Here is a 14604-nt window from a genome sequence, read left to right as displayed (position 1 = left end):
TAATTCGTAACTCTAGTTGGTCTTAGCTACAATTGAGACTCTGTGATTATTTCTAACTTGATGGAATGTAAGCTCCTGGAGAGCAAGACAGTTTTATTTTTGTCTTGACACATTCAGGGCCTCCTGCATCCTCTGGATCCAGTGTTTCTAGAAAATATGACAACTCCAAAAGACTTGTTCAGGGGACCCCTTAACAAAGGCTAGTTTGGCTACACAGTAGTGTGCATGCAAGGGAAATATGTATACTAATAATGAATATATAACAAGTCTGGAAAAGTAGGTTAGAACATGCCAAAAGGAGAGATGGCATTTGATCAAAGTAATGGGAGAGTTTATTGAGTAGGAGAATGACCTGGTCAGATCCGTGCTTTAGCAAAATCACTCGGGCAGCAGTGTATAGCATGAACTCAAATGGGGATATACTTGTGACAGAGAAACCAATAAGAAGGCTATTGAAACAGTGCAAGTAAAAGGTGATGAGGATCTGAACAAGGTTGGTAGCTATGTGAAAAGAGATGTTGTGGAGAAAGAAATTATAAGATCTAGCAACAGGTTAGAGATGTGAGGAGAGGTGGAATGAGGAGTCATGCATGGCATAGAGATTTCAAGTCTGGATGACTAGACAGTCATTCATTCCATTGGGAAAAATAGGGATATTTGGTGGAGGGGTGGATTTAGGTAGAAAGGCAATTTGATCTGTTTTGGACATGCTGAGTTTGAGCTCAGAGGAGAGAAAGAAAAAAAAAAAAATATATATATATATATATACATACATACATATATACACCTCATTCATCATCCTTTCTAAAGTTCAGAGATCTTTAAATTGAGAGAGAGAGATTAGAGATTTCTTAGGGATCTACTAAAGGTCTCAAAATAGGACTGTTAGATATATTTTCCTGATTCTAAAATAGATCAGGGAGAGATTGTTAAATAGATTTTTAAGAGATAAGAAAATTTGCAGAACAGGCAAGCATCTAAACTTTGCTAAATTGAATAAAATGTCTAGGTCTACATGCTACCATTACATCTCACAGCACTGTTACAAGACGACCAAAATGTTAGATGTTGTTAAAGTAAACAGCAATCAGGTCATGGGGTAATAATGAGACTGCATGAAATTTGCTGGCTGGCTACTTTGGGCGTAGCTGAAATCAACTCCTTCCCCCAACAGTAGGATAAATAGCATCTTGCTGTGGTTCTTTTGTGGGTAAATAACTAAATGTTTTAAACTGGTTTGATATTTTGGGTAGAATATGATTAGAAACTGCTTGTAGGGAAGAGAAAACCTCAATGCCAAGTATTTTATTTTTGTCATATTTAATTTCTCCCTCTCATTTTCTTAGTATTTCTAGCTTCTAAACTTCTCTCCTATCCTTCCAGTTTAGTCCTTGTATGAGATCTATTCCTCATAGGGTAATAATTACCTGAATTGCTTTAAGTGGATTTTTTTTTCATGGATTTTGTTACCCAATTGGGAATAAAGGACAATAAAAGTACTGTAGTTCCAGATTGAAGAGGACCTTGAATGCCAGACTAAAAAATTTGAACTTTACTGAGTAAGCATTAGAGACCCGGTGAGGAATCCCATCAAAAAGTGGTACTGCAGTGAAGTGAAGGATGGACTTCAGACTGGTGGCTGGAAGATTGAGAAAGAAAAAAATGTATATTTGGAAAGATCAGTTAGCAGTCAGGCTATAATTCAAACAGATGGTAATAAGGGTTTACACTGGGGTTGTGACAGTTGGAGTGAAAAAGAGGGACCAGATTTGCCAGGCATTGTGAAGATAGAAACAAGAAGATGGAGTTGGAATTGCAATGCTGTCAACATACCATGATTTATTATATGTCATGCCACAATATCTCTTTTTCTTAGAACCTCGAGTTTTATACCAACCATTCCCTCAGTCTTAGATAAAGATTTTCATTGGATATGAACCTTAACTTTGGGGAAGTCTTTAAAAAATCAACTGAAGACATAGTCCTAAAATTCAAGTAGCGTATGGATTCCATGAAAGCTACTCAACTGTTGAAAACTAATCTAGAAGTTACACCTGACCAAAAGAAAGCATTATCTTCCACTTCCACTTTTCGGAATTCCCAACCTTTGTATGCAGCCAGAACTAGTTAATGTCACAAATTATCATCCACTATTTATCAAACCCTGGACAAGGAATACACTTTTTAAAATGTTCTATCTTAAGTCAATACCAGAATCCTGAGAGAGACTATTTGAAGGGAAATTAATGGCCTGCATAAAAGGTTGTGTTTAAAAAAACAAAAAACAAAAAAATAGGCTTACCTTTACACCATAGTTTTATTCTACAAGTCAAACATCAACATACTGAGAAAATTTTTTGGACAAATTGGTTTCCAAGACCTATTCAATGACCTACTTATTGAACCCAGTTTCCTTTTCAACTAACATTTGAATTCATTTAAAAGAATGTGAGCTCACCACTAACTTTAGGCATTTTCAACTGGAATGTTAAATATCTGAATGTTGTCTATGGAGGATAATAGTATTAAATTCCTCAGAGTATCAGGGGATAGGAATGCAAGGCACTTTGATAAAAATGTAAAAATGATCTCATTATTACCCAGCTTTTAAATGCAACTGATTAGGCTAAATCCTACAATTAAATATAGATTGACCAGAATTTCTCCCATGTCTTTGCACCTTTCCACTACAGTGAATAAAAACATAATTGATTTGATCTTCAAATAAATAATATGAATTAGACATTTTAGAAGTTGTTAATATTTTTTTTACTAGTGGCCCTGATAATGGGGGGATATAATTTGAAGATCGAGTAGGAAACAGTTGTTGTTTGCCATGATCCTTTATGTCCCAAGCTGAACGCTAATTCTCTTGACCTGTCTCCAATAAAAGGGTGATGACAAAAGAAAGTAATCAAAAGACTAATAATACTATGCAGATGATTTCCAGTTCCACCCTCTCTTCCGTAACTCCAGATCCACATTCCAGATTTAGTATATAACACCTACATTGGGATGTCCTATGGATGCCTCAAACTCACATATCACAAACTAAGCTTTATTCACTTTCCCCCTAAACATGCATCTCCTTTGATTTCCCAATTGCTATTTCTGATTAACCTTATAGAGACCTGGTGAGGAATGGCATTCAAGGCCCTCCACATTCTAGAACTACTTTATCATTATTGTCCTTTGTTCTTAATTGGGTAACAAAATCCATTTTAAAAAATCCATTTAAAGCAACTCAAGTAATTATTACCCTATCAGAAATAGATGCCACACAGGACTGAGTGCAACCGTGTGTCTGAGTAAAACCATCTGTCTGAATTATTGCCTCACTGCTAAGTGATCTTTCCAAATGTACACTTTCTCTCCCCCCACCCCCAACTCTCAATCACAAGCAAATCCCCAGCACATCCTTCACCTCACTGCAGATTAATCTCCCTTAGGTATAGATCTGCTCAAACAACCCTTAACCTGATAAGATTAACTGGATGTCCTATGTTCTAAATGATAGAGATATCTTTGATTCATTCATCTTCCTCCCTTCTCATATCCAATTAGTAACCAAGTCTGGATTTTCCAAGTCTGCATTAACTCTCACTATTACCTCTTCCTATCTATTGCCTTTGCCTCTTCACTCCCATGGGCTCTAATTTCCATATACCTAGACTATTGCTGCAATAGCTTCCTAAACAAGTCTTCCCATGTTTTCTTCCCACCCCTCTACTTTACTTCACAACTGTGTCAGAATAATCTTTCTTAAGCCTAGGTTTGGAAATGCCACTCTTTTGCCCAAATTTATTCATTGGCTCCCTCTTATCTACTGAACAAAACCAAAACTCCTTTACCTGGCAATGAAGGTGTTCTATAATTTGGCACTACCCTATCTTTCTGGCTTTATCTCATTTTATTCCATACTGTAACTAAACTGGATAATTTGCTGACCTCTAAGCATGCTTTTGGGCAGCTAGGTGGTGCAGCGGATAGAGCACCAGCCCTGGAGTCAAGAGAGTCTGAGTTCAAATCAACCTCAGACATTTACTAGCTGTGTGGTCCTGGGCAAGTCACTTAACTCAATTTCCTCATCTGTAAAATGAGAAGGAAGTGGCAAACCACTCCAGTATCTTTGCCAAGAAAATCCCAAATGGAGTGATAGAGAATTGGAAATTACTCAACAACAAGCATGTATTTGACTCTTTGGCTTCTGTGCCTTTTTTCATAATGGCCTCTTTGCCTGGAATGTTCTATGTCTCCCTTTTTGCTTATTGAATTCTAGCCTTTAAGCCCAAAATTAGATGCCATTTCCCTGAAACTTCTAAGGTTTCTCCCAGTTCAAAATCTAAGGTCCTTTGGCCCTTCCCTGATCCCTTGGGTGATAACTCTATCAAACCTCACACAGTTTGTTTTGCATTTCTTTGGTGCATTTATAAAATGCTGTGAGTGTTATGTGGTTGTTGTCACTTGTCCTATCCTAGAACTAGACTGTAAGCTGCATGAGAACCTAAACCTTGTCTTACTTAAACTTAATACCTCCTCCAGTTTCCAGTACTGAGATTTGTACAATCGGTGTTCAATAAACTTTGAAGCCTGAATGAATCAATGAATCGATGAATGCATGGATGCATGAATGAGGCTTAACTCGATCTTGATATTGAATGTATTCAATAGCCAGTTTACTTTGAATCTATTGATCTTTAAATGGCTTGTAGAAGTGGGTAGAGTTATCATAGAAAAAAAATGAGTGAAACTCTTTGTATTTCTCTATGTGATCAAGAACTGAGATTTCTTTTTTTAAGTGAGAAATTTGCTGGTACTTAATGGCTGCTTTCTCTAAACTAGCCTAGTCAAGATCTGTGTATGGTCAACAAGGGTATAACCTCAATCCAGGTAAATCCCTGAGATTATATGAAACGTGAAACACATACAAGTAAGATTAAAGCTCAAATCATTGGGTTTTTAACTGATACCAAAATGTAAGAGTTAAACAAAAACGACATGTATAGCTTTCTTTAAAGAAAAGAATAGTATTTTCTACAAAAGGGAAAATTGGTTTCTATACAACTACTGAAATCAGTATTTTTGTTGCTAATAAATTCATTTTTTGTTGATCTCGTCATCATGAGGCAGTGAATCATAACAGATAGAGACCTGGCCTCAAAGCTAGAAAGACTTGGGTTCAAGTCCTGCCTTTGACACATATTGGTGCATGACCCTGGATAACAGCAACAACAACAATACTCCTAATCATAATTACTAGAATTTATGAAGCCTTTAAGATTAGCAATGTTTTACAAACATTATCTCATCTTATCCTCGCAACAAGCCTGGGAAGTAGATATGATTACTATCTCCATTTTACAGATGAAGAAACTAAGGTAAACAAAGATTAAGTGATTTGTTCAGGGTCAAACAGCTGTTAAGTGTCTAAGACCATATTTGAACTCAGGTCTTCTTAACTCCAGGTCCAGGTGTTAGATAAGTCCCTTAGCCTCTCGTAATCAAAGCAACTCTCTAAATTACAGTGCCAGTTCATTTATTAAGTGTTTCCTATGTACCAGGCACTGCAGTATGTGCTGGGGATAAGAAGAAAGGCAAAAAACAAAGTCTAAAAGAGCTCATATTTATATGGGGGAGAAAGCATGCAAACAATGGTGTACAAACTGGACGCGTTCAGCGTAAACAGAAGCTTGTGTCAGAGGAAGAGACCACGAAAGCCCTCCTGAAGAAAATGATATTTGAGCTGAGGCTTGAAGGAAGTCAGGGAAGATGCAGACCTGTATTGATAAAAAGGGTTTCCTCCTGGCACTGGTACAGGGAGTTTCCTTATCTGGAAATTTCCCTATACCAATGAAATGACAGGTCTTGTTCCAATCCCCGTCTTCGTACACCATCCACATTTCCCAAATGGCTTTATTTATGAGGATGTGGAATCATATTCTAAATAGGACTTTGGAATGCATTTGAATTCAGAGGAGTCTAATGTAAAACATAGATTGGAAGTTAAATAAAAGCATGAACCGTGAAAATCATGGGCTGCGTCAGCAAAACGGACAGAACTATATTGTGTAGGCCAGTACTAAAAGGGGTCAGCTGTATTTCCAAACTCTTGTGCCAGTGGAGGACAGTTCAGAATATGCTCTGGTTGAAGATTCCTTTTTCCCCCCTTCAAATCAGTTCCTATTTTTCATAGAGGACAGACAATTTTGATTATAGAGCATAAACAGGCAGATAACACATGGTCCAACAAGAAGAATCTTGGAGACCCTCATATACTTACCAGCAACTCAATCATATCTTTTGGTCTCCATCAATCAAAAATTATTTATCAAGGGAATACCCTGTTTAGATTCCTAATATATACATATATTATATATATATATATATATTTTATATATATTATATATATTTTATTTATATATATTTTTCCCTAAAGCCCTCTTGACCATGGGGAAAAAAAACAAAACAAAACCAGGCTGCTTCGAAGTGGCCATTTTGTTATTGTTGTTTCTTTTCCAGCCCAGTACTCAATATCAAGGGATATTTTAGTATAAGAGTATGGTTGCCCTTCATGACCACTAGCATCCCTTACAGCCAATGATGGATATATTGTAGGAAAAGCAAGGACTTTTAGAGCCAGAATGAATCTTAGAGAGATCACCTAGCTATCTATCACTTTAGCTAAGCCCTTATTATTAATGATCTTCCAAACTAATTAGAGGGCAGCCCAGGCAAGGAGCAGGGAAGATGGTTCTTGCCTCCAGTCCTACTTTGTCCTCACTTCATCTTCTGCTGGAATAAGTATTGACACCTGCACACTGGCACTCACCACTCTGAAATAAAAGAAGGTTAATCACTAGGGCATCCATTTGTTATGGAAAAGGTCCCCATATGGGGGCTTCTATGTAAGTCTGCTAAGACACTAATCTACTATGTAACTAGTTCAAAAGTATATGCTTTCTAAAAATAAAAAATACAGAAAAAACAAAGTATATACTTTCTTACCAAATTTCTTAGGCATTTAATCTAAAACCTGTTCTGAAAAGTAGATTATCAAGTACAAAATATATTTAAAGAGCACTTATCAGTCTCTCAGGTCAGTTCTATCAGTCAGTTGTACTAATGAGTTCAAGGTTATAGATCCAAAAGCTGAATCTAGCTAGGGATAAGTAAATATATGACTACAAGGTAAATTGAGCATAGGAATAACACTAACAGCAGAGAGGCAGGGATCAGAGAAGTGCTCCTAGATGGGATAGTAGGTGCCTGAGCTCCTCCTGGAAGGAAGATACAGATTCTGAGAGGCAGTAATGAGGTAGGAGTATTACAGGTGTGGAAGGCCATCTATGAGAAAGCATGGAAGAAGGAGATGGAATACCAAATTCTGGGAACCACAAGCAGTACAGTTTGGTTTGAATATAGTTTCTGAAGGGGAATGATATAAAATAAGTCTGGAAAGATAAGTTAGTGCCAGATTGTATAGAGCCTAAAATGGCAGGCAAAGTTGACTGTATATTATACCAGAGGGAATAGGGAACCACTCACAGTCCTTGAGTATGAGTGATTATGGTCAAACATGCTGAGGGAAGATCCTGGAAACAGAGAGATCACTTTGGATGCTATAATAGGCCATTGGAAGGTGATGAGAAAATAGGACACAGGTAAAAGTGATATTATGGCAGTAAAATAGACAAGACTACTGAAAAAATAACACAAAGCTAATGATCCTGGGGCAGCAAAGAACAGCTCATCTTTATTCATTGCTATTGCTTACCAAAAAAAAAAAAAAAGACTTCAGTGGTAGGGACCGATACAGGGATATTTGTATTTTATATGTTGTATACAGAAAGGGCTAGAACAGAAAAATTAATCAGGCTATGGTTACAGATGATATGAATATCAGCACATCTCATGAATAATACATGTTTTCCCCTGGCTTTTACTTTCACTCAGCTTAAAAACAGACAAAGGATCTAAGCTTCTAGGTATTTCCTCCCATTCTCAATATTGGTGTACTTATGGTAGCCAAAAGGTCAATAACTATTTGTTGTTTTAGTCAATGAGAGGTGTTGGAGACTTCACCAATTCAGAAGAAGTCAATGGGAAAGACTCTGATGGTCAAGTAAGTAAATTGGTTTGGTGGTGGGCTCAGCTGAAGATTATTTTCAATCATTGTTTTCAAGTCAGATAATCTTGGTCACAGGAACTGTAAGATTTTAGATCTGGAAAAATAACTTTGAGTTAATCTAGACCAAGAATTCTTAACCGGGGGGGGGGGGGTCCTGTACATTTGATTCTTCTTTTAAAAATATTTTGATAGTTCTATTTCAATGTAATTGATATCCTTTGTAATCCTATATTTTCTGTTTTATGGTTTTAAAAACATTATTCTGAGAGGAGCTCCATAGGCTTCACCAGACTGTCAAAGGGGTCCATCACACACAAAAAAAGGGTTAACAACTCCTGATCTAGTCATAATTCTTCTTTCTACAAACAAGGAAACTGAGACGAAGATCAAGGGGCTTGACTAAGATCATACCAGGAGGAGGTGGCAGATTCCATATTCTAACCCAAGTCTTTTGTCTCCAAATCCAGTTTTCTTCCCACACTGTCCTGGTGCCTCTTATTGAATGTACTCCATGAGACACTATGGGAAATAAAGTATCACCATTGTATCCATTCTCAGAGAATTTATAATCTATTTTAATATTTTATTTTTCCCAACTGCATGTAAAAATAATTTTTGACCTTCACTTTTTACAATTTTGAGTTCCAAATTTTCTCCCACCCTTCCTACCCTAGCCTATCATTGAAAAGGCAAGCAATTTGATCAAGGTTACACATGTTCAATCACATAAAACATAGTTCCAAAAGAAAACAGACAAAAATAAAGTAAAATAACAGTATGTTTTGATCAGTATTCAGATTTCATCAGTTCTTTCCCTGGAAGTAGATAGCATTTTTCATTATAGGTCCTTCGGAATTGTTTTGGATCTTTGTATTGCTGGGAATAGCTAAGTCATTCACAGTTGATCATCCTTATTATGTTGCTGTTATTTATGTGCAGTGTTCTGGTTCTGCTCACTTCACTTTGCATCAGTTTATTTAAGTCTTTCCAGGTTTTTCTGAAACCATCCTGCTCATCATTTCTTATAGCACAACAGTGTTCCCTCACAGTTATAGACCACAACTTGTTCAGCCATTCTCCAATTGAGAATTTATAATCTAATCAGGGAGACAAAACTAACCCTCAGGAAACAATGATTAGAAGGTGGTAAGTGTAGAAAAAGGTCTACACAACCAAAAAGAATGAGAGAAGAAAGGGCTTTGGTATATAGCTTCGGTAGAGGATAGAGAACAGCGTAAACCAAAAAGAATTTTCTTTGAGTGCTCCTACATGTGACTTTCAATTCCTAATTAGACTAGGTGCTAAGCTTGGAGTAGGGAAGATCTCAATTCAAATCCAGTCTCAGATTTCTGTCTGCTTCAGTTTCCTCATCTATAAAATGGGGGTAATAAATAGCACCACCTCACGGGATTGTTGTGATGATCAAATGAGATATTTGTAAAGCCCTTAGCTTTGAGAAGTATTGCTGAGTCACGCAATAGGCACTTAATAAATGTTTGTTCCCTTCTCCTTGATATGTTTTTGTTCAATGGGTTCAGTCATGTCTGACTCTTCACGACCCCTTTTGGGGTTTTCCTGGCAAAGATATGGGAGTGATTTGCCATTTCCTTCTCCAGATCATTTACAAATGAGGAAACTGAGGCAAACAGGGTTAAGTGACTTGCCCAGGGTCACACAGCAAGTCAGTGTCTGAGGCCAGATTTGAACTCAGGTGCTCTATCCTAACTTCCCCTCTCCCTAAATAAATTAAATTAGTCTATTTTATATTTGATTTCCCCCTAATATGTTAAATTCAATATTAAATAGATATAAATTAAATTAAAGAAATTTAAGGTAAAGTTTTTGCTCATTGTAACCTTATTATTCAGAATTCATCATAATTTGGGGGCAAACTGGCTGGATGTTTTCTTTTATACTGTCTATGAAAAAAAATTTGCTAAGCAAATTATGAGTGTAAATATAATCTCAAGGGGAAGATTTTCAGGTACAAGAAAACAAATTGCTTTCAGAGCATTTCAAAAGTATCATTTGCATTCAATTACTAGGGTAACTGAATCAGTTCTAAATACTTAAGAAATCATTCTTAAAGCAGAATCACAGAATCTAAAAGTTGGAAGAGACCCCAGATGCCATCCATTCCAACCCCTTCCTGAAAAAAAAAAGAGAGAGAGAGAAAGAAAAAGGAGTTCTACAAGCCTCTTGACGGGTGATTCTCCAACCTTTGCTTACAGACTTCTAGTAGGGGAAATACACTTAACTTCCTCCTGAGGCAACTAGGTGTCAGAATGCTGGGTCTGGAATGAGGAAGTCCTGAAATTAAATCCAGCCTCAGACATTTAATAGCTGTGTGACCCTGGGCAAGTCACTTGACCTCTGTCTGCCTCAGTTTCCTCAACTGTAAAATGATGATAATAGCATCTACCTCCCAGGGTTGTTGTGAAGATCAAATGAGATAATATTTGTAAAGTGCTTAGCACAGTGTCTGGCATACAGTAACTACTTAATAAATGCTCGGTTACCTTCCTGAGGCAGCCCATTCCACTAGTGGATAATTCATTGTTAGAGAATTTTTCCTTGTATCAAGCTTAAATTTGCTTCATCACAGCTTCCTCTCACTGCTTAGTTCTGCCCTTTGTGGTCAAGGACAAGTTCAATAACTCTTCTACAAATCCTTGCAGACAGCATCATGCCCTGCCCTTAATCTTCTCTTCTCTAGGCTAAATATGCCCAGTTCCCTAGCAATGCCAAAGAACTTTAATCAATTACTGTTTGATAGGCTGGTTCCTGTCACTATACATATTTGGAAATAAAACTATTTTTAAAATACTTAATTCAATCTTTTCACTGAATGTGATGCGAATCTCAGACTCCTCCCTCCCCATTTGGCAGTCTGGGGAAGTCTATTCTCAAATAATGTTTTTAAATGCCTAAAGAGAAGAGTCTGACCACTTTTCACTGATTCTTTGTAATCTGAATAGGAAGTCCACTTAACCAATTAATGCCTCAACTGCTCTACATGTGAAATGGGGGCACAATTATACCCATCACGCAGTTTTTAATTGCTCCTGTAAGTGGGAGCACTGAACAATCATCTAAGGTCATAGATTCAAAGGTAGAAAGGACTTTGAGAGATCATCTGGTCCAACTTCTACTTCATAGAAAAGGAGCCCACAGAGGTAAACCAACTGGCCCAATTTCAAACCCAGACATCTGAGGCCAAATGTAGTGGTCTTTCCACTATGCTACAATGAAACTCATTATCTTAAAAACATTCAAGCTAGTCACCCAAAAGGTGATTTACCTGGGAAAACCATATTCCACAGTTATTTAGCTAGCTTTATCAGGAAGGTATCAGAGAAGATAGAATTTGAATCATGGTATCCTAAAGTCAGCCACCAGAAGAGTCTGTAGAGATCATCTTTTGGATAATTTGCTGACAATTACTTAACAAACATTCAACTTTCATATCCAAGAAGAATGTTAAGATGTTCTTTATTTGGCCAGAGAAAAAATTATATTCCTCTGATATTACCCTTGTGGGAATCAAAACAATTGGCAACTGGATACTGTTGATTGATTTATACCACTAGAATCATTTACTATATTTCCTTGATTATGAGGAAATAGGCATTTTCACATGCATTTTATTTTTTTATTTTTGTTTTCAGTTCCAAATTCTCTCTCTCCTTTCCTCTCCCACATATTGAGAAGGCAAGAAACATTACATCCATTATGCGCATGAAGTCATGTGAAACACATTACTTGATACAAATAACCCAAATTATCCTATCATGGAAAATTGAAAATCTTCTCTCCAAACAGGGGAAGAAAAATCTTTGCAATGAAATCCTGGATCCAGAATCCTTTCGTGGATGCTGCTTCACTAATAATTATAGTACTTCTAAAGTTAGAAGGCCAACAGGGTGTGTGTGAGAGGTGATGGTGGTGATAAGACCAGATCTAGTTATTCGGATCCAATTTATTCTAATAGCTGATGATGTGAAATCCTCTTTGTTCACTTTCCTGGGGTGTTGTCAATCTTCATTTTCCAGAAGACTGTTTGTAATGTTTTCCATCACACTTTGTACGTGATAAATGCCAATTAAAACATGGGTCAATTAAAAAAAAAACTGGTGATGAAGTGAATAGAGTGTTGAGCCTGGAGTCAGGAAGATGAGTTTAAATCTAGCCTCTGATATGTACTAAGTACTAGTTGTGTGACCCTGGGCAAGTCACTTAACCTCTGTTTGCCTCAGTCTCCTCATCTGTAAAATGGGGATAATAATAGTAACCTATTTCCAAGCGATGCTGTAAGGGTCAAATGAGATAATAATTATAATTATAATATTATAAAGCACTTGGTGCAGTGCCTGCCACATAACAAACCCTATATAAATGTTAGCTATTATTATTATTATTACCTCCAGGTGTCCCAATCATTGGTTCTTGTCTGTGAGAGTTAAGTTGAGACTATGAGCTAAAGGCTATGACTAGTGTCGACTCCCTGGCATGAGAACAAACACTCCCCGCTGCCCCGTGGTTTGACTTTTCTGGCACAATATCACTTGGTGTTTTCAAGGCAATGACATGAGAATGCTTTCCCTGTGAGATTATTTCTTGAAGCCTGGTGATCTCATGAAAAATTTATGAAATGAAACAGACTCACACTGGAATACCCAGTGGTAGCATTAACTTGTGTGAAGCAGTCATCTCTTGTGTATTCACCACAGTGGAACATGATTACAACGTATTTTGAGATAAAGTATTAGGCAAGACTGGACAAACCAGTTTAATCTTGTACATTTAATGTGAAATTTCCTGCCTTGTCCTAAGGATCAGGATGAAACCAATTTGTTTCTGAAAGTTAACTAATCTTGCTTTAAAATGATGTTTTTAAGAGTCAAATCTAACTTGAAAGGTAGTTCTGCACAGTTGAGAGAGAGAGTTGGCATCTGAACCAGGAAGACCTGGGCTCAGGTCTGCCTCCAGAGTTAGGAGGGCTCAAGTTCAAATCCTCTCTCAGATACTTAGTAGCTTCGTGACCCTGTATGTGTTATTTAACCTCTCTTTGTCTGTTTTCTTATCTGTAAAGTACAGGAATAATAGCATATATGGTGGGGATTAAATAAGATAACATGTAAATTGCTTTGCAAACTTTAAAGTGCTATATAAATGCTGGCTATCCTCATCATCATCATCCTGGGTCAGTCATTTTGCCTCTCAATGCCCCAAGTAACTCTCTAATACAGTAAGTTGCAGAAGAGTTGCCTAGATCTTCCTTAGTAGAAGGAGTTTCTTTACTGAGAGAGCTCTCTATAGACCATCCGAGTCACAAGTCCAGACTAACTAGTTTGGAGGGCAAAGAAGAGGAGAGCTGGGGGGTCAGGGGGAAGATGAGAGGTGGCAGGTCTAAACAAAAAACAAGTCAGCTTACCCTTTTTTCCCCTTCCAAATGAAGACTTTCCAATGTAAACTTTTAGTTTACAGGAAAATAAACCTGGGATTTAAATCTATAAAGTCCTTAAAAAGTAAAGAATAACAGCTGTGGTACCAATAGGCAGCAGTGGCATGGTGAAAAGAAGGGATTTGGCATCAGAGAACCTGGGTCTAATATCAGCTGAACTATTTAAAGTCTAATCACCTTTAGCAGTTAGGCAAATCACGTCCTCTTTTATAATCTCAATTTCCTTCTCAGTAAAATAAGAGGAATGTACTAGACTCAATTCAATGAACATATATTAAACACCTATTATAAGTAAGGATCTGTATTACATGCTGAAGAAAGAAAGAAAGAAAGAAAGAAAGAAAGAAAGAAAGAAAGAAAGAAAGAAAGGAAGGAAGGAAGGAAGGAAGGGAAAAGGAAAAAGGAAGGAAGGAAGGAGGAAGGAAGGAAGGAAGGAAGGAAGGAAGGAAGGAAGAAAAGGAAGGAAGGAAAGGAGAAAGAAAAGGAAGGAAAGGAGAAAGAAAGGAAGGAAAGGAGAAAGAAAGGAAGGAAGGAAGGAAGGAAGGAAGGAAGGAAGGAAGGAAGGAAGGAAGGAAGGAAGGAAGGAAGGAAGGAAGGAAGGAAGGAAGGAAGGAAGGAAGGAAGGAAGGAAGGAAGGAAGGAAGAAAAGGAAGGAAGGAAAGAAGAAAGAAGGAAGGAAGGAAGGAGGGAAGGAGGGAAGGAAGAAAGGAAGAAAGAAAGGAAGAAAGAAAGAAAGAAAGAAAGAAAGAAAGAAAGAAAGAAAGAAAGAAAGAAAGAAAGAAAGAAAGAAAGAAAGAAGGAACTCCCTTCAGGAGTTTGTATTCTACTAAAAGATTACAATTGATCTAAGAAGGTATTTTTCAGCTCTAAATCTTACAAAATATTTGAAAACTGCAGCCTTTTTAATATCCTGGGAAACTATTTTCTGAGTTCTAAGGAAACAGATTGGCAGTTTAGGTTGGTCTACTTGAAAGAATGCTAAATTTAGAGTCAGAAGGTTCAATTCAATAAA

The 14604-nt window shown here is 37.2% G+C and overlaps 1 protein-coding gene across 8 annotated transcripts in view; it reads left to right on the top strand.

Annotated features, from left to right (window-relative positions):
* Positions 1–14604, top strand: part of BCAS1 (brain enriched myelin associated protein 1) — a 154597-nt gene that overhangs the window by 127283 nt on the left and 12710 nt on the right. For 5 of the 8 annotated variants that reach the window (XM_020984252.2, XM_020984249.2, XM_020984247.2 and 2 more), the window contains one exon: positions 8057–8122. The exons of the other annotated variants lie outside the window; for them this stretch is intronic. In XM_020984252.2, coding sequence (XP_020839911.1) covers positions 8057–8122 — 66 coding nt within the window. The remainder of the gene's footprint in view (positions 1–8056; positions 8123–14604) is intronic. 8 annotated transcript variants of the gene reach the window in all.

The sequence above is a fragment of the Phascolarctos cinereus genome, unplaced genomic scaffold (assembly GCF_003287225.1).
Source record: "Phascolarctos cinereus isolate Bilbo 61053 unplaced genomic scaffold, phaCin_HiC Scaffold_2;HRSCAF=192, whole genome shotgun sequence".
Lineage (NCBI taxonomy): Eukaryota > Metazoa > Chordata > Mammalia > Diprotodontia > Phascolarctidae > Phascolarctos > Phascolarctos cinereus.
This window is presented reverse-complemented; position numbering and strand designations above follow the sequence as displayed.